Source organism: Anguilla rostrata, chromosome 4 (genome assembly GCF_018555375.3).
Source record: "Anguilla rostrata isolate EN2019 chromosome 4, ASM1855537v3, whole genome shotgun sequence".
In the NCBI taxonomy this organism is placed as follows: Eukaryota; Metazoa; Chordata; class Actinopteri; order Anguilliformes; family Anguillidae; genus Anguilla; species Anguilla rostrata.
The window spans coordinates 4,383,609-4,409,036 of record NC_057936.1 but is presented as its reverse complement, the minus strand read 5'-3'; the positions used below and the strand labels follow the sequence as shown (position 1 = coordinate 4,409,036).

General features: G+C 44.6%; 1 protein-coding gene and 1 long non-coding RNA gene across 6 annotated transcripts in view; one reads left to right on the top strand and one right to left on the bottom strand.

The window, feature by feature from the left end:
• Positions 1–25,428, top strand: part of pex5la (peroxisomal biogenesis factor 5-like a) — a 99,774-nt gene that overhangs the window by 39,715 nt on the left and 34,631 nt on the right. For 2 of the 3 annotated variants that reach the window (XM_064330140.1, XM_064330139.1), the window contains exons 2-3: positions 15,545–15,649; positions 25,292–25,403. In XM_064330140.1, coding sequence (XP_064186210.1) covers positions 15,545–15,649; positions 25,292–25,403 — 217 coding nt within the window. The remainder of the gene's footprint in view (positions 1–15,544; positions 15,650–25,291; positions 25,404–25,428) is intronic. The other variant, XM_064330141.1, reaches the window with a different exon arrangement.
• The window catches only part of LOC135252267 (uncharacterized), a 33,031-nt gene that overhangs the window by 1,282 nt on the left and 6,321 nt on the right, over positions 1–25,428 (bottom strand). For 2 of the 3 annotated variants that reach the window (XR_010329377.1, XR_010329375.1), the window contains exon 2: positions 21,081–21,267. This is a non-coding gene — a long non-coding RNA (uncharacterized LOC135252267). Of the gene's footprint in view, positions 1–9,622; positions 10,920–21,080; positions 21,268–25,428 lie in introns of those variants that run through there. The other variant, XR_010329376.1, reaches the window with a different exon arrangement.

Genomic DNA, 25,428 nt, shown 5'->3' with positions numbered 1-25,428 from the left:
CGATTGTCTGGTAGTCGGAGGGCTGCCGGTTCAAACCCCGCCCTGGGCGTGTCGAAGTGTCCTTGAGCAAGACACCTAACCCCTAACTGCTCTGGCGAATGAGAGGCATCAATTGTAAAGCGCTTTGGATAAAAGTGCTATATAAATGCAGTCCATTTACCAATACAGGCAATAGGACACGCTTATCCAGATCAACTCACGCGGATGTTCGCTCTTTATTTTCCAACACAGTATCCGTTTATGCATCTGAATCGGGGGCTGCCAAATCCTGTCTCCAGTCTGGAACGTTCTCATTCCAACCCTAATTTGGCACACCTGATTCTGCTGATTAGCAGCCCCTGTTATTACCTCTCACTGCTGAATGAGGGGCTGGAGAGTTGGAGAAGTGAAAACCTGCAGGTAGACCTAAAGGGACACGGCTGGGCAGTCGTCCTGATCCGGACACACATATAACTGAAGCAATGCAGGTTAAGCACCTTGCTGAAGGGTACAACGGCAGTGCCCCCCCCGCCTGGGAATTGAACCTGCAACCTCTAGTTAACCTTTAGCCAGTTCCCTAACCGCTACACTACTACACTGGCTCCCCCGACAGTAAGGGAATGAAAGTGGTCCTTCAGTCCTCCAGGTGCACACAGGTAAACTTCCTCTTCCAGAAAACATTCAGGCGTCGTTAAAGATGCATCCCTCTGAGCCTGATGAGCCTGATGGCGGTAATGCACTGGGCCTGAGAGGAGGTGGCGACGGCGGCGGCGGCGGCGGCGGCGGCGGCTGTGGCGGTATTTTTAGCTTTGATGCCGCTTCACTCAGCGATCCCCCGGAGCTGACGCAGAAAGAGCAGCCCTCACTGGAGCTGATGAAAGGCCAGAGCCCTTAAGTGGGCCCAGAAGAATAGTCTGGAGGACGTCGAATGTCAGGCCCGGACTTCTGAAGAGGGATCGCTCTTTTTATTTTGGTCATTAAGGCTTTTGGAATCTTTCTGCCGGCTCGTCGCTCCACGTTTCGTTGAAAGAGAAGAACTCGGTTTGTTGGCTCAGCAAAATAAAAATTTTCAAAAGGCACAGGGGTTTTAGCAAAGCAGCCTGTACCCAAAAACAGCATTATTATAATAGTGGGGAAGTAGAGACGCCAGCATATGATCTTTTGTTTATTACAAGACTGCAATCCAATACGACAACCTGGAAATGACTCATAAAGACTATGGATTCCAGCAATCTTAGATAAGCCAGTATATCCTGTGTTCTTCCATAACACAACACAACACAATACAGCACAGCACAACACAACACAACATAAAACATAAAATGACGAACACAGGCCATACACCCAAAAAATGCTTGCCATTTTGCTGACTAAATTAGCGCTCTGGATACCTACTCAATGCTATCTAACACCGTATCAAGTCTTGAAAATTCTCAGAGTTTCTGCCTCTACTACGTGACCTGGCAGGCTATTCCACACATTGACTAATCTTCACTGCACTACGCTTTTGTTCTCACACATCGTCGCAAATTTCAAATCCATCAATCATTCATTTGAATTCACCTGCCTCGGTTTTTCACGGGATTTATCCAAACGGGCGCAGGAGCTGCTGCCTACTCAGCTAAATTAATTCAAATAGCTTAACTTAACGATTCTACCTGCATTGTTCACACGACTAAAAAATAACAACGAGGTCTAATGGGACGTAATTCACCGGTATTATTGACAAAATATGAATGACCAATCACCTCGCAGGTCAGGAGCAGTCACATTGACTCGGATCGTTTGAATCACGTCAAAGTTATTAATTACATTACATTACAGGCATTTAGCAGACGCTCTTATCCAGAGCGACGTACAACAAGTGCATTAGTTCAAGGTGCAGAGGTGCAAAAGAAACACGCTAGAGTGAAGTAAAGATCGTAGTGCCAGAAGTGACCACATAGATCAGGACTCCAACCCTGTAGAGTAACCTGTTCAGCAAACAAACAAACAATCCTGCCAAGTACAAACTAGCACTGAAATCACATTCGCCTAATCAGAATCAGACAAAAACAATCCTGCCAAATAAAAACTAACGTGATCGCATTAATCGAAAGACAACAACAACACCCTGCGTTCGCATGAAGACTTCCGCACTCGGCACGTGCAAGTCCTTGACTTGACAACGAAAGAACGCTCCGGAACGTCACGACAGTTTGCGAAAGAGCGAGCGTTCCGTGTTCTGAAAAGAAGCTCAGAACCCGCTGCACCTGTGAAAACTTTTCTGCACACGCTCATTCCCTGTGATCCAGGTCAAGTTAATTTGTTCAAGTTCTCAGAGTTTTCTTCTTCTTTTTCTCCCTTTCTTTTTGTTTATTTTTGCGCTTGCTCTACCTTTCTTGTTCTCCGAGCGCTCATGGCGCCGCTTAATTAATACCTGTCCACAGACGGTGATGCGCGGTGAATCCTACCAGAGTATCGTTTACGACTGACTTCCTGCTCGTCTTCTTCTGTGCTTCAGTGGTTTGCTCCTTCCTAACATTAGTGTTAAACAGGGGCTCATGCAGTCCACAGAATCACTGTCAGTTATCGGTCAGATTGTCTTTGTTTTGCTTAATAACTTTAATACAGAGGGGATTTTCAAGCTTTTCTGATCCAGGGTTCCCCTACCCCAGGTTCAAAGGCATCCAGGGAGACCCCCCCCATCATGAGTTATGAGGGCTTAAACTTTGAAAAAGGTTTTATATTTTGAAATATTTGCCCAAAAGTATACTGCACATAGTCATTGCAAATCAAGTCTGGCCAGTGACCCCCTACAGTACCTTCGAGGACCCCTAGGGGGACCCCCTGTTGAAAATGCAGGCCTTTAGTGTATGCTGTCACTGATTGTGAACCATGACTTGTCTGCTTTTTGCTCTTCCCCCCCCCCCCCCCCCAGCCCCCATTTTTCATCACTACTGTCTAAATTTGATATTCAATTCACAGCCAGGTTTTACGGAACATCTTAACGTCCGGTCTGTTTACAGAAGATTTGGCCGCCCTTTGGTATAACAGATATTACTATTGACTAACTGAAGGCTCACTCGATATTCCCAACACTGAACGTTCTAGCTCCCCCTCTCCTGGTGTGGCCAAGTGTAGCGCATGTACTGCGGATACTCGGAAACTCCGGAAACTTCTCTTATCAACGGGAACGTCTTGCACATTAGAAGCAGCAGCTTTGGAGCCGACCATCTGGCTATCTGTGCTGGTATTGCAGGACAAATATTGAAGAATGTCAATAGTTATAAATAGCTGATTACATATTATTGTTGTTGTTTTCTATGAAGCAGAAAAGGGTGAGAGCAATCAGTCTGTGTCCAGCTATATCTAGCTAATATTGGACTGTTGTTGTGTTTAAGAGATTGCTTGTTGATGTACATGTTTAGCTAAGTACAACCATGTGGCTAAAAGCCTTTGGTTGTGCAAAACGACGTCGGCCATTTTGTTGTAATTCATAGGGAAACGTTCATCATAGACGCTGTGCTAAAAGCAAAAAAATAAAACCGGCAGCTACCTAAAGCAGTCTAAATGGACGGAGTGTGGCACAGTGGGTAAGGAACTGCGCTTGTAACTGAAAGGTCGCAGGTTCGATTCCCGGGTAAGGACACTGCCGTTGTACCCTTGAGCAAGGTACTTAACCTGCATTGCTTCAGTAAATATCCAGCTGTATAAATGGATACAATGTAAAGTGCTATGTAAAAAAAAAAAAAAAAGTTGTGTAAGTCGCTCTCGATAAGAGCGTCTGCTAAATGCTTGTAATGTAATGTAAAAAAATGCTTACTTGCATTCACACTTAACAACCAACGTAACTTGATCAGATTAACAATATTATAATACTGAACTAACTATATGATACTCTATTTTATTTCAGCATAACAGCAGTATATGTGGTTTCTACAAGGGACAGTTAGTATCCACAGTCCAAAGACATGTAGGCTCCAGGTCTCTCCTGCAAAATAAATGTCAATCTCAATGTGGATGGGGAAAATATGCGTATGTCCTTCGTTTTGACTTTTACGAGAAAGTAAAATAAGAAATCTTTTATTTCAGAGGTTTTTGTCCTAGGCAGGACTTCACAGAACACATATGAAAAGGCTAGTGCACGGCGTGCAATGCCAGCCCTGGGCATAAACCGACAGGAAGTCCTCTACACTTTTCCCCCGCCTTTACCCTGACGATCCACTCAGTTCCACTCTGCGATTTTTCGGATGATTAACTTTTCCCCCATTCGGGTGACACACAAGGGTGTTCTGATGATGCCACCCACAAGTGCCACTCCAGAAGATCAGAGCCTTCCCCCCCCCCCCTCCTCTCTCCTCTTTTTGATTGACAGTCTTTCATAAATTTTCAGGGCTTTTCGTAATCAGCACCTTCAATCACGACACCGCGTGTTTTTGTGGACCGCGCCCTCAAGAGACGAATCCTGTGATCCCCGAAACTGATTTCTGAAGTGCTCTGCGCTCCGCACCACGCATCCCTGTAATTACGCTAACCGAGACTTCCTCGTAGCGCAACCGCCGAACACAGAATGCCTGCGGATGACGCGCAGCCAGGTTTACGACTGAGAAGGCGTCTCAAAGCATTCTAACCGACCTGGGTCAAATATGAGGACGGAGTGTAGCACAGTGGGTAAGGAACTGGGCTTGTAACCGAAAGGTCGCAGGTTCGATTCCCGGGTAAGGAACTGGGCTTGTAACCGAAAGGTCGCAGGTTCGATTCCCGGGTAAGGACCCTGCCGTTGTACCCTTGAGCAAGGTATTTAACCGAAATTGCTTCAGTATATATCCAGCTGTATAAATGGATACAATGTAAAATGCTATGAAAAAAAGTTGTGTAAGTCGCTCTGGATAAGAGCGTCTGCTAAATGCCTGTAATGTAATGTAATGTAACCGACCTGGGTCAAATATGAATGAATGAATGAATGAATGAATATAGTTTATTTCGGTCACACATCGTAAGGAACAAAATTTGACAAGTTGTGTGGATATGCAACATACATCATCATACATGTTTACACTAATCCACTTCACACAATAAAATTCACACAATCAATGACCGGAAAAGGAATAGGCTGAAGCCCAAGGCTTATTATTGCCTATCCTATACAATCCATAATATAACCCAGAATATCAGTAGTACAAAAAAATACTCTAAAGTTGTAATCCTTAATTGTTTTACATTTTTAATATTGTATTTGTTTTTGGATTCAAATACTTTTCTGTGCTCTGAGTCTGGTGGTTCTGCTCCAGGTTTCTTCCTGCTATCCGTCAGGGAGTTTTTCCTTGCCACTGTTGCCCTAGGCTTACTCTTTGGGGGCCGGTTCTCTGTAAAGCTGCTTTGTGACAAAGCTCCTTTTTTAAAAGCGCTATACAAATAAAAATTGATTGATTGATTGATATTGATCTTGTCTGGTGTATTTGAGCCTGCCGATATGACCAGGGTTTTGCACTTTTTGAGAGTATTTCATTGGTTCCAATATGCCAGACAAGATCAGTAAAGCGTAGAAAAGTATTGGAATCCAAAACAAATATGTATTTGACCCAGGTCTGCATTCTAATCTACAGGCAAGGGAAGGTACTCTTGATGACCATGGGTCCATGTATTCGTGTATTAGAACAGTGATCGTCGTTTCTGGTCCTGGTGGGTTGCAGGGTTATATCAGGTTTTTGTTGTTGCTCGACACTCGATTGATCAATTAAAGCAGTCGATTGCACAGTTAACTCACCTCACCTGGTGTCTCAGGTGTGAACTGGTCGCTGATATTAAGGCGAAAACGAAAACCAGCAGACCCTGTGGCCCACCGGGACCTGGAACGAAGATCACCGTGAAGGGTTATGATTAAAAAGTTGACTTGCAGCAAATGTTATGTACGCATTCATATATACGCAATCATATAAAATATCATATAGACCTTATGGTAACTTGATAAACGTACTTCTGAGAGTGTACTTCTAAAAGTCTATATATCTAAGTGTACGCTGTTTCACCCCATGCCATGTTCCTGTTGCAATGTAAGCTAGAGGAGACAGACTCCAGCTGTGGTATATGTCAAGTGCTTTAGGGGATTAGAGGACCTCTAGGCCTGCATGGCCAGCCTTGGTATGGACTCCCAGATCCTAACTGATGATTGGCTAAATGGAACCTTTGCATATGGTGATTAAATGGATCTCATAGGCTGGAACGACAGTTCTTTGTCTCTGAAAACTATATAAACTCATGTATTGGACTTTATATTTTTTGAAGACTGTACTTGTACCTCTTCCCGACCGGTCGTATTATTAACTTATACAAAGGAGCTCCTGACTCTGTTGTTTGTTATCTTTACCTTCAACACCATCACTTTTGTTAAGAAATTCCTACAACCGCGATAGAAGAGCGCCTTAACGGGATGAGCCACCCAGCAGCCCACAAACACACTCTGATGCATTGCTGTCTATCAGCGCTTTTTACATTACACTTCTCACGACACGGAAGTGCGTCAGTTAAATATGCGAAGGCTGGTGGAACGTCCCAGAAGAACAACTGCTTTAACAAATAGCCTTAAAACTTTTTGTTGACAGAGAGAGAGAGAGAGAGAGAGAGAGAGATTTAAAACCGGATCAAAGCTTATCGCCGCATAGAACTGCCTGTCGCAGCAGTTTAGAAATAATTTCTGTCAGGCAAACTGTTTTTTCTTCATTAAAACCCCATCCCCCGCCCCCCCCCCCATACCACCCCACCCAGCCCCCACCCCCTTTGCTCTCACATTACAGATATACGAGGGTTTTGTTTATGTATTGCAGAGGTGCGTGGCAAACACACCCGACGTCACGATTTGGCCATTCGGACAGACAGACGCACGTCTTGATCGTCGAGCGAGTCGAGCGTATATATATATATATATATATATGTGTGTATATATTACATTACATTACAGGCATATATATATATATATGTGTATATTAGCGTTGAGCGTGGCTGTGGAGCGCTGCCAGGGGCCGTCCTGGTCCGAGGCCAGGGCTTTGCTCTCTCTCTCTCCGAGCCGTCGGGCGATAAACATGTCACGCTCTGCATCTCTTTAGAGAGAGCCCCCGCTGACACTGTCACGGGGGGGTGGGGGGTGGGGGGCGCTGCCAGTGGATAAGCGGGGCGGAACGACTGAGTGATTTGTCCGTCGCTGTAAAACGTCAGGGGTGGCGGGTGGCCGGTCGTCAAGTCCAACCCCCTCCATTGGTCAGGAGGAGGAGGTGGGCAAGCGAGAGAGAGAGAGAGAGATGGAGAGATGGAGAGCAAGGCATTCTGGGACGTGAGGGCCCAGTACCAGACAGCTCTTTTAACAGGCTGAGTGTGTCAGTGTCGATATTTGCTGGACAGGCTTACTAAAAGTGGCTGAGGGGGATTTCATTGGTGGGGGGGGGTTACATTCATAAAAGGGATTAATAAAGTGAAACTATGAAAGATTCGGTTCAGGTTGAGCTTCGTCAGCAGAAACAGAACACACAGTCAGACTTTTTGACAGAGTTGTCAATGAGTGCAGGTTGGCAGGCAGAATCCCTCAGGGTGTTGAAGTCACTGTGCTGGTTACCCTCTAGTCCAGGGGGGTGTCCTATCTTATCCGAAAAGGGCTGGTGTGGGTGGGGTGCAGGTTATTTTATTTAGCCCAGCACTAAGTCACCTGATTCTACTCATCAAGGTCTTGATTGAAGAGCATGATTAATTAATCAGGCGAATCAGGTGTCGTGGTGCTGGGGCTAAAACAAAAACCTGGGTTAGGCCAAGGGTACAGTATGCTCATTCTCCCCCCACCTTCCCCCCCCCCCCCCCCCCCCCCCCGTTCATTCCATTGAGGATGCACTTCACAGTGTAAATGCTGCACACACCATGCCTCTACATTAGGCTTACATTTGAGAAAATAATGAATCCCCCTCCTAACTTAATCGCAACTTAGATTCCCACCAAGGAATGTAATGCAGGCTTTGGTTATGGACACAAAAAGAGAAAAAGAAAAGGGAACACTGAGGACATGACCCATGTGTCCTCAGCGGTAGTCACGGTCCTTGGACACGGCGCACAGGCTGTACCGCATGCTTTCGTCTCCTCCGAGGGAAATGAGCACTTCTCCTGTGTTCAGCAGCCGCGCCGCACAGCCGCACAGGCGATCCCGAAGCCAGGGCTGCTGACTGTGCCGGTCTGGGGGGCCCTTCACCCTTCGAAGATGACGTGTTTTTGGAATCTTTTTTTTCCCCTTCCCAATCAAAATTCTAAGTCAGTGTTCTGGAACTCTGCTGCTTGCGATCACCAGCAGTGACTGTTACATCAGCATTAGAATGCTCAGTTGCCAGTAGTGATTGTGACATCAGCATTAGAATGCTCAGTTTCCAGTAGTGATTGTGACATCAGCATTATAATGCTCAGTTACCGGTAGCGATTGTGACATCAGCATTATAATGCTCAGTTACCGGTAGTGATTTGTTACATCAGCATTAGAATTTTCGGCTGAGAGCGTTCTAACCACACATTTGTGACCTCACACCGTAAAGGATTAGGGAGGTTTATCTGGGATCTCTTGCATGGGGGGAGGGAGATGGGGGGTGCAGGGCAGGCTGGTGACTGCCTGGGCGTGACGAGGCACGTGGAGCAGAAGTGCAGCGGGTCACCCCGAGCTATGGGGCGACATAGCTCAGGAGGTAAGACCGATTGTCTGGCAGTCGGAGGGTTGCCGGTTCAAACCCCGCCCTGGGCATGTCGAAGTGTCCTTGAGCAAGACACCTAACCCCTAACCCCTAACTGCTCTGGCGAATGAGAGGCATCAATTGTAAAGCGCTTTGGATAAAAGCGCTATATAAATGCAGTCCATTTACCATTTACCATTTACCACCCCCCCCCCCCCCCTTCCCAGAGGGGCAGGCCAGAGGAGAGCGAATGCAGCCCATTTGGCAGCTGAACTTTGTAGCTAAGCAGGGACCTTTCCCAGAGTCTCTCTCTCTCTCTCTCTCGATCCCTCTCGGTCTCTGACTCTGACTCTTTTTCTGTCTCTCTCTCTCGCTCCCTCTCTCTCTCTCTCTCCTGTCTGATGTGGTTGTTCACGGCTGCAGACTGCAGGGTTAAAGCAGGTAGCTACACGAATCTCTCTCTCCCTCTCCCTCCATCTCCTTACACCACTTTTCCATCCCCTCTCCTCTCTCTCTACCTCACTCTCTCTATGTGTGTGTGTCTGTGTCTGTGTCGATAAAGAACTCTCTAATAGGAAGAATTCTTGTAATTCTTGACCCTGCTATAGAGGGCATCCCAGCTATAGCCCACCCTATAGGCTGGGCTGGTGTAATAGGTTCAATATTAAGATTCTGTTAGAATGGGAATGCATGATGAGTGATCACAGCAAATGCTAAAACAGGCTGGGCGGGTTACAGTCTGAGGTAGTTAAAATAAACAGCACGTCGATGTACACAAGCAGTTATACACATGCATGTACGTACATACTCTCTCTCTCTCTCTGTCTCTCCCCCTCACTCTCCCTCTCTCCTTCCCTCCCCTGCTTCCCTCCCTCTGTGAGATGCATTAATTGGACCCCCCACCCCCGCCCCCCCACTCCCGCCCCCCCCCCGCACGTCCCAGCGAACTGGAGAGGCTGCCCGTCGGAGCGTTAGGAAATCCTTTCCCCTTGAAAAAGGCCGGCTCGTCTCCGCACTGAACTCGCGTGATTTTCTGCCCGAGAGGACTCAGAGCTTTCCTGGCCCGGTTTCGCTTAGAACGAAAAGCTTTGCGCGATGCAAAGCCATCAAAACAAAGAAAGGAAGGAGAAAAAGAAAAGAAAAGAAAGAAATCGGCACCGTTTTAGCGGTGCTAGAGACGTGTCAATCGGAGGTGCATCAGCCACAATGCAGTTATGTCATGGAAACGGCCCACAGACATCGTGGGCAAATTGTAAAGGTGCTCATTTACGAGCCTGTGGAAGAAAAAAAGAAAAAGAAAAGCTGTTTGTATTTCACTAATCTTCCTTTCAAAGCAACGGTGATTTTCCGGGGGTTTCAGAAGCTAATGTTTTGAAAAGTTTCGAAACGTTTTAGGACTCGAGAAATGTCAAGGAGACAGTTAGCTAAAGAGACACGACAGGCTCATAATTGCAAAAGAACAAAGGACAGACGAAATGTCTACTGCACAAAAAAATGAGCCATTAGGACTGTCCCAGCACACGAGTGAAATTTAATTAGTCAAACTTTTTTTTTTCTTTTTTGTTTTTAGCATTTCTTATACTCCCATGATTCACTAGTGATCCATCATGTCCGCGGATTCCCAATTAATAGATTGGAGTCACGGACGGAGGGAGGACCTACATCATCAATTTTGCCGTAACAAGACGTCTGAGGACCCAAGGCAGAGAAGTAATTAGACGGCAGCGCTGCAGTGTGCTCCTTCCTTTTTTCTCGTCCGGGCTCGGCAGCACAGACAAAACAAAGCTCGCGTAGCAACCTACGGGCCAATCCGTGGCCCCCGATCCGTAACCTGTAGCGATGGCTTTTTGACAAGCTGTCACCTGTCCTCGGGTATCAAGCCCTAAATATGTACTTCGGCACACAGCTGTGAAATGGGTTTTTCTTTTTCTTCACTCTCCGTACAAGCCTGGGTTTGTTTTTTTTGGGGGGTTTTTTTTTTTCAGAGAGTGATTATCTTGTCAATGCTCCCCACAAAGCCTCACCACCAAAATTCTCAGTGTTAAATCAACTCCAGCAGAGTTGATTTGAGTCTGACACGGCTGGCACGGTCGTGCGGTGGATAGCGCTGTCGCCTCACAGCAAGAAGGTTGCGGGTTCGAATCTCTGCCGGGGCCTTTCTGCGTGGAGTCCGCATGTTCTCCCCGTAGCGGGTACTCCGGTTTCCTCCCACAGTCCAAGGACATGCAGATTTAGGCTACTTGAGGGGGCCTTCACACGGCTTTGCTGTTAAAGAGCATGAGTCTTCAGTCAAACTACCCTGTATGAATAAATAAATAACCTCACATACCATCAGAGTTCAAAGCATTCTCTTAGAATCATTTTCACCCTAAACTTTTTTTTTCCCCAGTATTGGGGGGGAAGAGAAAACCAGTGGTTGACAGAACAGGAAAATCCAGTGACTTTTTTGCAATCATTTCCATGACATTTTTGACAAATTGTCAGTGGAACTGCACTAGTGAGAACGTAACTCTCCAGCAAAGCTGTGGTGGCGCTTTCAGACCAACGACCGTATAATTAATTTCACATTTGTTTAAGCAGACTCCCGCTGGGATGGTACGTAGTTTGCTGACATGTTAAGAAAGTAAGCATCTATTAGTTTAGGACAGTTGATTCCAACCTCATTTGCTTTTTCCCAATTTTATTTACGCTGCAAACAAACAAAGTCAAGTTTTTTTACAGTTGGTCTAGCAAAGCTTAATTGAAGAGTTTTTGAATAAACTGAGAAAAGTGCATGACGAACGCTCAGGGCCTTGTTGCAAATTTCTTTTTTTCTTAGCAAGAGGAAGTGATGAGTCTGTCATTTCCCCTCACTCTACCTGCTAACAACGGGAGAGTAAGCAAGGTGGAAAATATTTTTTAGAAGTCCAAAATTTACTCCAATTTCTCAGCAAAGCTGCAAGAAGCACAACACAGTTAATTCCTCTCATGCTATGTTATCTTCTTCCATACAGGTTAGGTTGAGAACACACATCAGTACTCTCATGCTATGGTATCTCCTTCCATACAGGTTAGGTTGAGAACACACATCAGTACTCTCATGCTACGGTATCTCCTTCCACACAGGCCAGGTTGAGAACACACATCACTACACTGATGCTATGGTATCTCCTTCCCAATATGCTAGGTTGAGAATACACATCACTACTCTCATGCTATGGTATCTCCTTCCCAATATGCTAGGTTGAGAACACACATCACTACTCTCATGCTATGGTATCTCCTTCCATACAGGCTAGGTCGAGAACACACATCACTACTCTCATGCTATGGTATCTCTTTCCATACAGGCTAGGTCGAGAACACACATCACTACTCTCATGCTATGGTATCTCCTTCCCGATAAGCTAGGTTGAGAACACACATCACTACTCTCATGCTAAGGTATCTCCTTCCACATAGGCTAGGTTGAGAACACACATCACTACTCTCATGCTATGGTATCTCCTTCCATACAGGCTAGGTCGAGAACACACATCACTACTCTCATGCTATGGTATCTCCTTCCCTATATGCTAGGTTGAGAACACACATCACTACTCTCATGCTATGGTATCTCCTTCCATACAGGCTAGGTTGAGATGTCTCTTGCACAGCTTTCAGTTTATCTGTGGAACCAGTCGTGTGTCGTGTTGCTGTAAGGGACTGCAAGACCTTCAGCTCCTGAAAGAAATGTTAACATTCTCACAATTTCCCAGCCTGACTAAATGTGTCATTCTGTAGATCATAAAGCACTGAATACCAAGTATCTTTTCCAAAAAACGAAAAAAAAAAAAAACTAGCAAGCTGCTCAACTACCTATAAATGTGCCAACTCGCTGAGAGTTTCAGCGAGAATAAGAAATGTGACAGTCATCATTATCCTTAAAGCACATTTCTGAGCACACATTCAAGCGACACTGAATTCTGGGCCAGCTCTAAACACGGGAAGGAATTAAGGCATATTGTGTGCGGAAAAGGGGCCGTTGTTTCAGATTGTTCGGGTTGACAGATTTTTTCGGCTCGCGCTGTGGGGCCCCAGAGTACGGAAAAGGCCGGCTGGCATATTCTTTGCAGATTTGTCCCATTGTCGCGGTTAAGCCACGCGCTTATTCATAATTAGAGGAAGCTGGCTCCAACACGGCATTTAAAGCATTTAAGCGTTTCAATTGGCCAACTGCCCTCCTGCAGGATACGGTACAGTACCTCAAGTGGGCTTCGCGGAGAAACTGAGCGAGTTCTGTCTCAGTATCCCTCTTTAATTGCCATGTTTATTGCAATCGTGTTTCTTTTTCCCCCCAAAAGCGGGAACAATGAGAGCGACAGGTCATGTTAGCAGGGAGGTCAAAACAAGGAGTCACAGAGGAACTTCCTATTTCCACAACGGAGGGCCACCGTGTCTGTCACCAATGACACAAGTGCCCTGTTTGTTTGTTTTTTCTCCACACTCTCTCTATTTGTAATGTGTTAAGCACAGTTCCAGTTTCACAACATGTCTACATTTACACACTCTCCAAAATGGTGTCAAAATCCAAAACACTTTTTGCGATTCTACTTTCGTGTTACTTCAAGCACATTTTGTGTCAAAGTTACTACTTTTGTGTAACAAGCATACAATTTATGTGTTACAAATGGTGACTTTTTAACACAGACTGTGTTGAAAGTAACACAAAATGTGTTGCCCTTAACTAGACATGGAGGTGTGTTAAATGACCTGTTGTGTGTTGTTTTTTAACACACTTGTTTTGAGAGTTCCCTACATTTAGGCACTTGGTAGATACTCTTATGCAGAATGAAGACCATACAACAGGTTTAGGCAACATAAAGCTGGTGCCAAGTCATTAGGAACATAACTGATTTTAGGGCATCAACTGTAGTTTGAATGTTGGGGGGGGGAGGTTTGAAATGCATAGACTACAAGGAGTACAACTGTCTAGGAGGGTGGGGGTGGGGGGCAGGTCATGCCCCCCCCAGAATACATTTCTTCAAAGAACAGCTGTGAAATGATCACTTCCGGTGAATTCTAAGGGAGAATCCTTTACTTTACTAAAGACTGCTGACCAGTACTGTATATCCCAATCACAGCATGAAATCCCCATGTTTATTTTATGAAATCATATTTCACATCATCATGCTATATTATTGGGGATTGGGGGGGGGGGGTGGGTGGAGGGGATGTTTGGCCTGTTCTGTAATATTGGGGGTGTTGCAACCGCACACCCCCCCCCCCCCCCCCAATAAATTACGCCCTTGTAACTGATAATACAATACTGTTGATGCACAGTGGTAATAAACCTACAACATGTTAAGCCCTTACATAGGGGCGTGAGGGAGACCGGTAACGTAGTGTTTCGCGTGGCGAATGGGTCTGAGGGTGTACTTTTCAATTTAGCTTCGTGTAACCCATCTTCTAAACTGGCCTGGTAACCGAGAGGTCACGGGTTCGATTCCCCGGTCAGACACTGCTGTTGTACCCTTTGAGCAAGGCACTTAACCTGCATTGCTTCAGTATATATATATCCAGCTGTATCCAAATGGACGCAGTGTGTAAGTCGCTCTGGATAAGAGCGTCTGCTAAATGCCTGTAACGTAATGTCATGTAATGTAATGTACTGTAATGAGCATTTGGTGAGCAGAAATACAGTTGAGGTTGTTTTTCACTCTGCGATGGAAGATCGTTCTCCAACGCTTCTGATCGGATTGTAGAGGGGAGGAGTCATAACCGCATTGTCTCTGTAAATTTTCTTGCAGTAGAGCTCACATAGTCCAAGTCAGGACGCTGGTGGACTTGTTTATTTTAATGGTCTGCAGAGTCCATTCACCGCCATTGAGATATTCCCTTGAGGCTAAATTTAGATATTATGGTACATTAATGATATGAGACAGTTTACTTCAAGCAGAACTGAGGCCAAGAAGGGGGGGGGGGGGGGGTAGGGGGAGGGAAGAAAAAAATAAATCATAATTTTCCTCATTCAAGAAAGGTTTATCAAAATCTGAGCTGATTCCAATTTGAATCATAAGAAAACATCAGTCCCCGTTAAACGTGCTTGTTGCGTTTGATTAGGCTAAATGCAGTGATTTCGGTTATAATTGCTTTTTTAAATGACACCCCTCAGAATGGCTGAGCTTCGGGGCCGTGTGTGGTGTAGATTTAATTTAGATACCGTTTGTGCCTTGGTAGATTTCTGACAGCGATACGCTTCTGAAAACGAGTCTAGATCTCTCTCGGATTTCTGAGAAACCAGGAGCTGGAGGAGATGGGTTATTACGGTACGAAATGTCACATAAAAGCCTCATAAAGTATGAAAGTGACTTCGAGTTCACCTCTGGGGTAAAACTGGTCGAGCAGGAAGCGAGAGGGCCTTGGACATCCCGTTGACCCCTTAGGTAACAGGGCTTGTTAAAATAAGTCCTGTCTCATACCACAATTCCCCTACAGGGTTTGGGGGGGGGGGGCTCACTTTCCAAGATGAACAACTTTCCAGAGCAGCTACAATTTTTGTTGCCACCGGCAAAACTTAAAAAATAAAAAATAAACAACAATGAGAGCTGTCCCTTCTGTTCCCGACACTTCAAATGCAGTTGGAAATATTATCACATAATTGCAAAAATAGTTCTGCAGTGAGCGAGACCGAGCTGTGCTGTAACTGTTCGAGAGTGAGGGTCCTGGCAGTCCTTGTGTCCTTGTGGATTTGTTTCTGAAATGGATGCTGTTGTTGTTTGTTTATTTATTTATTTATTTTGGATAGGTCAAACTAATAATAATCATAAAGTTAAGATATTTTAAGCTGCCCTTTGGGGAGGGTGGAGGAATATTTAAAGACATTAACAAATTGTCCTGACACAAAGTCATTGTTGATTTCACTGTTGTAGGCAAAAGACTCTAGGGCTGCAGATAAGACTGTTGCCATGGGGATGATGGAGATTCCAAGTAAGCCGTCCTCAGAAGGAAAACCCCTCCTCACCATGACAACCAAGGTGGGCGGAACCATTGCAGCTACCCCAACAGGAAGCACTTCCTGGTTTGGTGACGATAAGAACCTCCGATAAGGCTTGAAACATCTCATGTCTGACCTCCTCCACTATAAACATACTGTACGTCGAACCAGTGTTTTTTTCCACCCCCTCCAAAAAAAAAACCCCACCTCATCTAAAAAAAAAACCAATTAAATACAGTGTCCTGTTTTTTTTTAATTTTCTCTTTTTTAACTTCATCATGAGCTGCTTTATGTGGTATACAGTCAGGAAGATGGTTGCCTCAGTGATTTTGCAATGCAAACTATTTTTTTTTTCCTCTCTCAGAAACGGAGGCTAACAGTCGATAAAGCTAACGGGCTACAGTGAAATGGCTGCGTTGCGCAGGCCAGATCGTGTAACGGACCCGGCCATCTGCTATCTGCGTACGCCTGATTAAACAGATTGTGCGGCTTTGCCCTTATCGTTCCACAGCAGAGTGTAAATCGGAATTATCAGAGGTTTATTTTGCAGTCTGAGTGTTTAATATTCATTTGAAATGAAAAACCCCTCCCAGACATTTTTCTTTTGAATCCACAATTTTTATTTTCATTAGGATTCAGAAGCGATAAATGTACATATTTAACAGTTAATTAATTTAATTATTTAGCCCCTTGCCTTATGATACATTGCATTTCTGGCAGATTTATCTACAAGCCCTTGGCAAATTAGGAAAGGAAATTACATCGCTTAAGATAATCATACTCCATGAGGAGACTTTTTTTCCAAACCAGCTTTACACTGTTAGAATACTTTTTTACACCAGTTTGGCACCATTAGGAGACTTTTTTACACCAGTTTGGCACCATCAGGGGACTTTTTTACGTCAGTTTTGCACTATTAGGAGACTATTTTACACAAGTTTTGCACTGTTAGGAGACTTTTTTACACCGGATTTGCACCATTAGGAAACTTTTTTTTGCAAGTTTTGCACTATTAGGATACTTTTTTTACACCAGATTTGCACCATTAGGAGACTTTTTTAACACCGATTTTGCACCATAAGCAGACTTGTTTTACACCTCATAAGCAGCTAGTGTCTATTGTTAACTGCATGGGATTACATTTTGAACAAATTAATCCAGTGCCCCGCCCTGCCATGCCTGATTCTGGTCTGTGCTTTCCCTGCCGTTTACCTTTGTGTGTCTTTGCTGTTGGTAGAATAGACCACCTGTGTTTCCCTCTCACCTGTGTGCTCTCTGTGTTGCTTTATGGTGTCCCGTTTCAACCAGCTGTGTGTGTGTGTGTGTGTGTGTGTGTGTATGTGTGTGTGAGACCTTGTTTATCGTACTTTTCGGATTGCTGCATTTCCTAGCTGTAATGGAATTGTCAATGCAACCCGCTGAAGTTTCCATATTTGTATATTTGCTGTAGATGCATGATGGTAAAGTTTTTAATTATTATTTTTTTGTCTGTTTTTGATACTTCCAGCCAAGAAAGAAATAGGAGTCTGGTACTGATTCTCTTTCTCTGTGCGAATCCGTCGGCCAGATCCTGTTATCCTGCTTCCATTAAAACTGTATTGTGCCGTGTACTGTAATATACACTAATCGGCTAGTTCAGCTAGGTGTCGACCTTCCTGTAAAGCGTATTTTTCCCCCCAGTTCTACAACCGTGAATTAGGTCCCTGTTACAGTTATCCCCGGACAACTGCACCTCATTTTTTAGTGACTTTTAATGTATTTTAGGAATACTCCGAATCTGTGTCGAATGATTTACTGCTCAGCTTAAAGGACTTCAGTTTGGGTTTTTTTCTGAACACTGTACAGGAACACATAATAGACCTACTACCGAACTTCTTAAAAATTAATTATGAGAAACAGTTAGAACAGACAAAAGGTCTATATTATTATTTGTAGTTGCCGTTGTAGCAGTAGTAGTAGTAGTCGTAGCCATAGCAGTAGCAGCAGCAATAGTAGCAATAAGAATAATAATGAAAAAAAAACACATTTTACAACAATGCTATATAGGACAAGGTGTTAGATGATAACAAACATAACCTCATCTCATCCCGGATAACATGTGATATGAGCAAAAACAACTTCAGCCTGAGACTGCAGTCTAATCTTCAGAAGGACAGAATAGTTACCCCCCCCCCAGCCCTGACCCCCTCCCCTCCCTCCCTCCCCACCCCACTCCCCCACCCCCAGCCCCCCCCCCCCGAGCACCAGCTGCAGAGTGCGTCAAGCTAACACCTGCCTCATATTTCATGTCTCTACCACCACCGTCTGAGTAAATTCCTGGATTTCAGGGGAGCTACGATTTACTCCACAATATATGTGTGCATTTTTTAAACTTGTTTTCTTTTGAAGTTGCAGTTTATATGCGATTTAAATAATAATAATAATAATAATAATAATAAACCCGTATAATATACATTTTTCCCCCTCTTTCTGAAGCCAAGAATCATTCAGATTTAGCATTAGAAAGAGCACAGCGCCGATGAACTCTTCAAGACCTCTGCATCTTCAGGCACTGGATGAACCCGATGACTGCATTACAAACCACACCCCTACCCCCCAACCCCCCCCCCCCCCCGAACCTCCACCACCTCTCTATGGGACTCCCCCCCCGCGCACACCGCCCCCACCTTTGAGCCTAATTCGTTCGGGGGTTCCCTTGACAACATAATCTAAGCATCTCCCTTGGAATCAAGCCCAGGTGACACAATTACCTGAAGTTCCTCCATTACATCATTTCTGGATTAGCCTTCAAGCGCTTTGTAAACAAAGCAAACGTGTGCGTCTTGCACAGGGCGGGAGAACTGGGTACGAAGTCGTGGGATGATTTCTTTTCACCACAAGGGAGAAAAGAGAAAAAGGAGAAGAAGAAGAAAATCTGTGTACAGCTGTAGACCACATTTACATGTTGGACACTGCACACTATGTGGAAACCTTCCATTCCTCACTAACAATATGATTAGCAGCACTTGCGCAAGTCATCCACGCTAATGACACAAACAAAGGTTGGCAAACATAATTATTGACTCTATCCACTGCCAATTAAGAGTTTGGGAGACGTGTGTCAACATGTACTTGGACCTACAACGTCGTTGGGTGATCACCCATTTTAAGAACAGTAGGTTTTAAAAGAATATTGACATCTAGATAACTCATATTCAATGTGCTGACCTTCTGTCATATTGAGACATTTGGAAATCTTACAACAAAAATCTTATTACAGTCCATGAAGGTACACATCTACTCATAGCTTTCATACTAGCAAAATATAATTTTTAGTTTTTATAATTTTATATAGGATTTAGCCAATGATGTTGTATTTTGGGATTTCATTTTAAAAAAAATAAATGTTCAAGCTAATGTGCTGAAATAATGCACTCAACACTCCACAGAGAAATGCTGAAGATAAAAAAATAGACTATGGAAACCTATAAGATCTCTGTGAATGCTCAAACCAAAGCGCTGGAATACTAAGAAACGAATAATAATTATTTTCATTCATTTTCACACTTGCCTAAATGTACAGTAGATACTAGGTCAGGATTCCCGCGAACTCTCGCTGAGGGACCGGACGCTGCCGCGTAGAGGAAGCACGGCGCGGGGCTGTCACAGCGACGGGACGCAGGTAGAATGACGGCGTGGAATATCAATCATTTTCCGCGAGGGAGGGGGGCGAGGGGAGTTTGCGCGACTGTGCCAGGGTCCGTTCGTCTTATCCTACGCGGAGCAGACTGCGGTGCTGCATTCGACCGGCTCTGATATCCGCGAGGGTCGCACTGATTTTTTAATGGATTACGCTCGGAGGAAACCTCCCGTCGGAAAGTTGTGCGTAATAGTGACGGCGGACATTATTCACTCCCCACGCATCCCCCCTGATCTCCAGCGCATCTGTAACCCCCCCTCCCCTCCCCCTCTCCCTCTCCCGTTACAAAGAATAGAGGGGAGACGGGAAGGACAGAATTTCATATTGAGGTAGAGAATGGTATTCCGTGGCCTTGGGCGGGCAGGCAGGCGAGCGCCGTTACCCACAATGCTCTGCGTAAATCCGTTTTTTTTTTTTACACACCTCCGGCAGCAGGGCTCTCTCTCACCCCTCATATTAACACTTCATGCCGTTTGAGTCTTCCTGCAAACCCCTGGAGGAGAGCAGGCACTGGTTCCAACACACTTTTTTTTTTTCAAGGCAAGGAGGACAAATGCTACATAAATATAATAATACCAAGCACGGTGAAACCATAATGTATAAAATAAATACTCTCAAATAAAAGCTGAGAATGCAATTTAACCAGATGTGAATGTTTGATTACAAACCTAAAGTGGTGGAGTACAGAGACAAATCAAGAAGAAAAATGTGTCTTTTCTGTCCTTCTGTCTTTGGCCCAAACATTATTGAGCGCGCTGTATATATAAATACACACACACGCGCGCACACACACACACACACACACACACACATCCACATCTTTGGCCTTGGAATGGCTCATAATAGCACAGGTCGTGAGCTGTTCTGTGCTAGCACAGGGACGCCAGGCTGGTGCTGCTCGTTTATTCTTAGGGGACTTGTGTTTCCGAGTGGCATCCCATCCCCTGCTCCTCCTCCCCCTTCACTTCCTGCCCGCACCGGGAGACAGGACACATCCGAAACCCCCCACCGACCCACCCCCCCACGGTCCGGGACGGGAAGGAATTTAAGCGGGGCCCAGGGGGCCGAGAAGGGACCGTTTGTTCCCCTCGGAAGCGGACATTCCTGCTTTGAGGCCCCTCACTCATTAACGGGGGCGCTGGCGGTGCTCTTAATTATTCTCGCATTAGCGTCAGCAATCCTGCCCGTATTTGTGCCAGAAGTTCAGGGAATTATTTTAATTGAATAGAGGAGGAAGGAAGAAAAGAAAGAAAAAAAAACATCTAATTAACTACCTTGTTCCAAGAGAAATTTTTTTTTAATCATTCTCCCATTCCGTTAAGGGCCACGTTTTTTTTTGCTGATTCCGCAAAAAAAAAAAAAAAAAAAAAAGGAAATTAATTTTTTTTCATGAATAATACAAAATGAAAATGTACTGCAACATCAAAAAACAAAACACATTTTCTTTCCCCCTCTGGCTAAAACAGTGCTGATTCCCAGTGTGACGTACACTGACTAATTCCTCCATAGCTGTGTGTAAAAAAAAAAACGTTCACCAGTTCAGAACACACTAACCGCCATTATTCCCTCGTTATAATCCCCCAATCCCTCTCTGAGTCTGTTTCTACCCTCAGTCCCTTCAGGTTATCGTCAAGAGGCTGGACTACCTGACTACTGAACAGCGAGCATTGTGGGGAAAAATAAGAGATAGTGAGGTCACAAAGTGTGACGCTTGTTTATGTATGTATCATATTTTTTTTTATTTCTCCATTACTTCACTGTCGTCATGCGCGGTGGAGGTGGAAGGGCTCACCTTTCCATTTGGGAGATTAGCGCGGCGTCGAAAGGAATTACGACAGGCGTATTGTTCGCTTCCTTCAATTTAAATTCAAATCTGTGCACCGGGGGTTTCACACGTCCATGCGGTGTCGTTTCCAAATGATCCCTGTCACTCAACAGGGTTATTTTCAACGACTTCTGTCTTATGCAGGTCTCTTGCCCTGCAAAAAAAAAAAAAAAATACATTTAAAATAATCATCTATTCTATATAATACACGCACACACACACACAGAGGGGGAGAGAGAGGGAGAGGATGCATGTGCACATGTGTACACCTGCTTATTCACACAAACTTATGCAATATAACCTAGCTGTCTATACTCCTGTTTATTTTTAAGTTCATTTTGAATTTGTGATGTTTTAGTGTTTATATCTCAGTGAGATTTTAGGTAACCTGGTGAAATAGCTGGAGCATAATGCCTTTTCAAGCAAGTCTCCCACAGTCAGCCAATTCATCCCATTTACCAGTCCTCATTTTATTAAAGGACACAAGTATTTGTAAAATACATTGGCATGCAAGTATGTATGAATGAATGTATGTATGCATGTATATATGTGTGTGTTCATTTGTGTGTGTGTGTGTGTAGACACACACACACACACAGGAACATCACATGGATATATTTATTAAAACATAGAAAATGACAGGAGGTATTACTTAATCAAAAAGCTTTTACCTTTATCACTCTGACCCCATGGGCCCTGCCTCCATCCATTTGCATTCTCATCAAGGTGCTATATATGTATGCATATTAATGTACAAATTTCACTGCCCAAAAATGATCTCATATTAATGACAACAAGATTTACATCACGACTACCCATAAATACTGCCCAATAGCAATTTAAACGACATTTGCATTATATGCGTTTTAACAAGACATCAAATTACTAAAACATCGTCCCAGCTAAATAGCGCATTCAACCTTCAGCACATCTTGATTTCCGTAAAACAAAGACATAAGAAAACGATGTCCGACGATTAATTTCCAACAAGGTCAAACTCAGTGACCCATTATCGTGAATGAACAGTCTGGCTTCACCTCTGCACTAAAAAAAAAAAAAAAAAAAAGGAGTTTTAAAATGAGCTTTTTATTGGCAACAACCCAGGAGGCAGAATCCCAGAAGCTTGTATTTATCAAGTTACCTGGAATACAAGATTGGCTCCTTGCTATCTGATAGATTTATTCCACTGAGTTTTTAGCCTGCGTTACCTGCGCATCACCTGTACATTACAGGTGAGTGACGGATCGTGGAGATTCCACCTGGAGAGCCCCAGTCCTCAGGCGATTACGATTTGTCGGAAAATAACCCTCACAATTATTCAGGTGACGTTAGAATGCGAGCTTTAACATGACCCCCCCCCCACCCCCCACCTGAGTGCTTTGATCACAGTGCCGATTAGTGACACCCCCCCTTCCAGTACACCTCACAGGTGACACACACGCAGCCAGGAATTAATTTATCGTGATGTTACGTTTGATCTTAAAAGAATGAAGATACAGAACTACAGAAACAGAGAAAATCGTTTCCTTGCCTGATGAAGACAAGCCTGGCCGCTTTGCCTCTGAATACGTGATAAATGACACAAAATGGCAGTTTTGTGCCTTAGCGGATAAGGCAGGTGCATTAATGATGGGGTGATGTAAGGTAACGGAGCTCTACCTATCTGGAATACAAAGACACCTGCTTCCCTGCTGCCCTGCTCCCTCCTACACCCACATGCTCACACACGCACACTCACTCGTCCACACACACACACACACACACACCTTGTCAGCCAACCTTCTCATCCTAGTCAATATAAAAATCCCCTGGAGCTCAGTCACAACAGCAATTTTTTTTGGGGGGGGAAAAAAGTTTGATAGAGCCTCAAGCATTACATGTATTATTTTGCAGTAATGTATATTGAATATTTCAGCAGAAATCAGTTCGTAATAATCACACAGTGCTTAAGGGAGCTCCTGTCATCTACAGTAGTTAGTTATGAAAATGGGTTCATTCCGCTACAAAAAAAATGTCAGCTTGTTTCGGCACACCATTTGGATAAATAAGTATATCAAAAAGTATATCCTTGACAACTTCAAAAATATGCCAAGTGTTTCCTAATTAAGTCATTTACAACAGGGTAATAATTCTGGTCAGGTTTGCTCCCCCCCCCCCCCCCCAAACTCTGATTAAATACGCAAATACCCGGACTGGGGCATTAAAAATTCAATTGGCACAGCCTGGAATATCTGGTATTGTTCTGGCCAGATGTAGTAAAAGTCCATCCATCCATTATCTACAGCAGCTTAATCCTGAAGGTGGAAGGTGCTCGAGCCTATCCCAGCATGCACTGGGCAAGTGGGACAGGAAAAAAAAAACGTAAAAGTCCTCGCCAATCACCAGGATTTGCTAAATAAAAACACAATAATTCGGCCAGGAGGTAGAACTAATTAGTGAAATCAACTGGATGAGGTCATAGGTGGAAAAAAATTAAAAGAAATTTTGCTGGACGTTTGTTTTCTGACCCCCTGGACTTTCCCCCTCTGACGCTCTGTGAGCACACAGCTCCATTCCTTCTCACAAAACGCAACCACATGCCCGCCAATTCATTTTTTATTCCTTTCATTACCATTCTGTCAGCGAAGTTGTGCGCAGCAGGAGAGGCCAGGGGAGTTTGACCGTTTCCCTCGAAAGACGCCGGACACTTTGTGCTCAAAACAAAATTTACAAAATTTAATAAAAGTAGCGACCGGCTTTTTATTTTTTATTTTTAAAAAGCCATCTACCGTGGGAAAAAAACAAAAACACGAGCGTGACTCATTGGCTTAAGGACAACAAAATTAGGCGAAATTGCTATTGATTGTACAACTCGGATCACAGAGAAACAAATGAAACTTAAGCTAACGAACACAACAGATAAGTTGTTTAAATGAACAAACGTACGCTCTGACTCGAGAAGATTTCCGGCTGCGCTACAAAATGCTAGGAGGCGCGGGATCGCCACGGGAACGGCGGCTTGACGGGCGGGGACTGGTGTAGAAGAGCTCGGTAAACATTTTTTTTTAATGGGGCGGCATAATTACATGCTTAAAACCGGGTCCTCGGGGGGCGCTGCTGCGTACCGCGGAGGAACGGGCACTTCGTCGAAAGCGTCTTGCGTCTCTCAGCGGTGTTCACCCTTACCGTGAGTTCATACGGAGAGGAATCGTCGCACACGACGACACAAAGTCACCTGACATGCGGTCAGCTGCTGTACTTTAAGTGCTGTGATGCATGCGGAACTACGCCGTTTGGTTTCCGCTGAAATGCACAGCTTTTGTGAAAACAGGCCTGATGTAGCTGCTCTACTGAAATGCACAGCATATGTAAAAACAGGGCTGGTGTAGCCGCTAAACTGAACTGCACAGTATTTGTGAAAACAGGGCTGATGTAGCCTCTCTACTGAACTGCGTAGCACATGTAAAAACAGGGAAAGCGTGGAAGCTCTACTGAAATGCACAGCATTTGTAAAAACAGGGTTTGTGTGGCAACTCTGCTGAAATGCGCAGCATTTGTAAAAATAGGGCTGGTGTAGTCGCTCTACTGAAATGCCCAGCATATGTAAAAACAGGGAAGGTGTGGCAGCTCAACTGAAATTTACAGCATTTGTAAAAAACAGGGTTGGTGTAGCCACCCTTCTGAAATGCACAGCATTTGTAAGAACAGGGCTAGTGTAGCCGCTCTACTGAAATGAACAGCGAATCTAAAAACAGGGCTAGTGTGGGCTCTACTGAAATGAACAGCGAATGTAAAAACAGGGCTGGTGTAGCCGCTCTACTGAAATGAACAGCGAATGTAAAAACAGGGTTAGTGTGGGCTCTACTGAAATGAACAGCGAATGTAAAAACGGGGCTAGTGTGGGCTCTACTGAAATGAACAGAGAATGTAAAAACAGGGTTAATGTGGGCTCTACTGAAATGAACAGCGAATGTAAAAACGGGGCTAGTGTGGGCTCTACTGAAATGTACAGCGAATGTAAAAACAGGGCTAGTGTGGGCTCTACTGAAATGAACAGCGAATGTAAAAACAGGGCTAGTGTGGGCTCTACTGAAATGAACAGCAAATGTAAAAACAGGGCCGGTGTGGGCTCTCTACTGAAATTCACAACGTTTGTAAAAAATAAAAAACAGGGCTGTCTTGTTTGCTCTCGTCTGCAGCTGGTGAGCGAGCAGCAAGAGAGCAGACCCCTCCTGAGCCCCTCCATCGATGACTTTCTCTGCGAGACCAAGTGTGATGCAACCCCGCGGCCTGTGACCTCTAACACAGCAGGTAAAAGCCCCCCCCACACCCCCAC